Source organism: Entamoeba invadens (assembly GCF_000330505.1).
Source record: "Entamoeba invadens IP1 unplaced genomic scaffold scaff_1105074724957, whole genome shotgun sequence".
In the NCBI taxonomy this organism is placed as follows: domain Eukaryota; phylum Evosea; order Mastigamoebida; family Endamoebidae; genus Entamoeba; species Entamoeba invadens.
In genome coordinates, this window is record NW_004191594.1 from 11801 (window position 1) to 14410 (window position 2610).

Sequence of the window (2610 nt, forward strand, 5' to 3'; positions counted from 1 at the left end):
TGTTTATTTAGTTTAGGGATTTCCTACACTTAATAGCGGGAATCATTATTTTTTTTTATTATTTTTTTCGGTCGTTATTTATATATTTATAGTTATTATTTAATATTTTATTGAGACAATTGAATGTCGGTTTATTTAAAATTAGACTGTTTTACAAAAATAATGAATTAATAAATAGTTATGATTTATTATAAAGAAAAGCTATTTATGTCAAACTGAAAATGTCTAATTTTAAACCAAAGAAAAACATTAAAATTAAGATATTCGTTGTATTTTATTTAATGCTCAGTATTGCGTTAGTAAAATTATTATTATTAAAAAAAACGACAAAACATATAAAGCAAGTTATACAAAATTAGGAAGACACTTGTCAAAAGAAAACGTCTCTTTGTTGACTACAATACTTTTCGAGCAGTTAAGTAACTCTGTCAAGTATATATTAATATTCTTTCCCATTTCTCTGACTTGCTCTGTTTTTAAAAATAGTAAACCATCTTTGTAGATAGTTATTTCTCCTTCAAATCCATCAACATTTTCTTTTTCAATTTCCACAAAATACCCAAACTCAGAGAGTAAGTCCTGTAAGAGTCTGATTGTTTCTCGTCTTTTGGTGACTTGTGTCCTTCTTTTAGCCGTTTTAAGTGATGTGTTGTCTGTTGTTGATATTAGCAACTCTTGTTCTTTGGATCTTTGTTGGATGACTTGGAGGATATTGATAGTATCAAACCGGTTAAAAGTGATATCCTTGATCTTTAGGAATTGTTTCGTCTTGTAGCTTTGTCGATGAGGTCGACCAATTGATAGCGTGGCTACTTGAGATAACAAAGCAATGAAGACGGCCTGGACATCAACTTGAACATTCATTGAGTACATTTGTTTCTCTTTGAACTTCAGTTTGTTAGTAATTGAGTTAGCACTTGATGTTCTGATCAGTGGACTTTGACATGGGGAGAGTATGTAATCATTTTGAGGTTCAGGAGTACGGCGTGCTGTTTCCATCTCCTTTATGTGTTTGAAATTACAAGTTTGAAGGATTATAAATCCTCCAAGTACTTCCACGATATTTTAGTTATGAAAATTGAATGCCTTGTTTCTCTTTTTTATTCTTCATTTCCAAAATCGGAACTTGACCAACCGGATACCGACTCCATTGGGGGTCTTTAAAGAACTTTCCTTACATCAACAACCGTTATTTTTTGAATAATCGATAATAACTTTTAATTAAATTAATGATTTAATGACTCAAGATACAATCAAGACGTAAATAATTCTGAAGAAGAATTCTATTTATATTTTAGTAATTAGGATTGTTTGGAAAAATTCTCCATTTTTGGCCTTTTTATAACCACCAGAAATAAAAAAATGATAATTGGTTCTTCGTGCAAGGCGGGTTAATGGGAGTAGTCTTTTCTTTCATTACCAAAATTTTCACGTGATTTTTTGAGCCACAACGTTGCTTATAATAAAAATCCAACTCAACGGTTTATGTTGCAAGACAAAGATAAATAGGTATAACAATCACGTGCATTTGTGTTACTTTTAAATTAAAAATTGTTTCGTGTTACGATAAAATGGTGTTACAGAATAAACATCAATAATTTACAGAACAAATATTACTTATTTGCATGGCAATAGTACTTTTTGATTTCAATTATAATGTACTTAAAATGGCATAAAAGGTGAAAGATCAACTTTAAATAAACAATCTAACACACTTTTGATATAAACGAATAATAACACGATAATGGTATACGCTTTTAAAATTATTTATAAACCGCGGAACAACAACAGACCATTAGTAAACAAAAGTTTAAAACAACTAAAGTGTTTAGTTTAATTTATAATAAAGAATCGTTGTAAAACAAAGAATAATATTTGGTGTGAAATTATTGCAAAGCCACATAATTTTAATCAAAAATAAACTTAAAAATCGGGAACACTTGTTTAAAAAATGGCAAGACTGTTCTTGTTTTATTTTTGATAAAGTTTTTTTTAGAAATGAAAATTTTTCGTTTTTTTTATAAATCACTGAACGTTAGTTCAAAACAGAGACAATCAAATATTAGAGTTAACATTTAATTGATTGTTTTGTTTGGCTTCTAATAAACCTTGTTTACAACAGTAAATTGGAAAATACAATTGCGTTTTCGTGTTGAAAAAAAACAATATTAATGACAAATAAATTGTTTGGTAAGAAAATAATCAGTCTATTTTGGGGTTTTTATTAATGCCATTCGAAAAAACTGACTGAATTTTTGAAATAAAAATTGTCACAAATAAAAATATAAAAACAACAAAAAATAAACTAAAAAAGCTTTATTAATTGTTAAAACATTCCAGGGTTTTCTCATTTTTATTTATTCATTTTTTTGTTTTAATAACTATAATATTTTAACCACAATTATATTAAACACCAAAATAAATGTTATTGACCAAGTTCCATTATTAAATAATAATTTGACAAAAAAATTCTGTTCCAAAAAATGTCAGTGTTTATTATCATCTTGAAGTGAGTTTGAGGATCGGTAATGGGTATTTACGTTAAAGAACTATTTGATAATTAAATAAAACAATTTAAAAATATAAAAAAAATGTGTCTGTAATACATAT

General features: G+C 27.2%; 1 protein-coding gene across 1 annotated transcript; it reads right to left on the bottom strand.

Annotated features, from left to right (window-relative positions):
* Nucleotides 1-345: 345 nt before the first annotated feature.
* EIN_372840 (hypothetical protein) lies at nt 346-999 on the bottom strand (the record flags this gene model as incomplete). Its single annotated transcript, XM_004182677.1, has 1 exon — nt 346-999. The coding sequence occupies one exon, from the start codon at nt 997-999 to the stop codon at nt 346-348; it is 654 nt and encodes a 217-aa protein (XP_004182725.1).
* Nucleotides 1000-2610: the final 1611 nt, after the last annotated feature.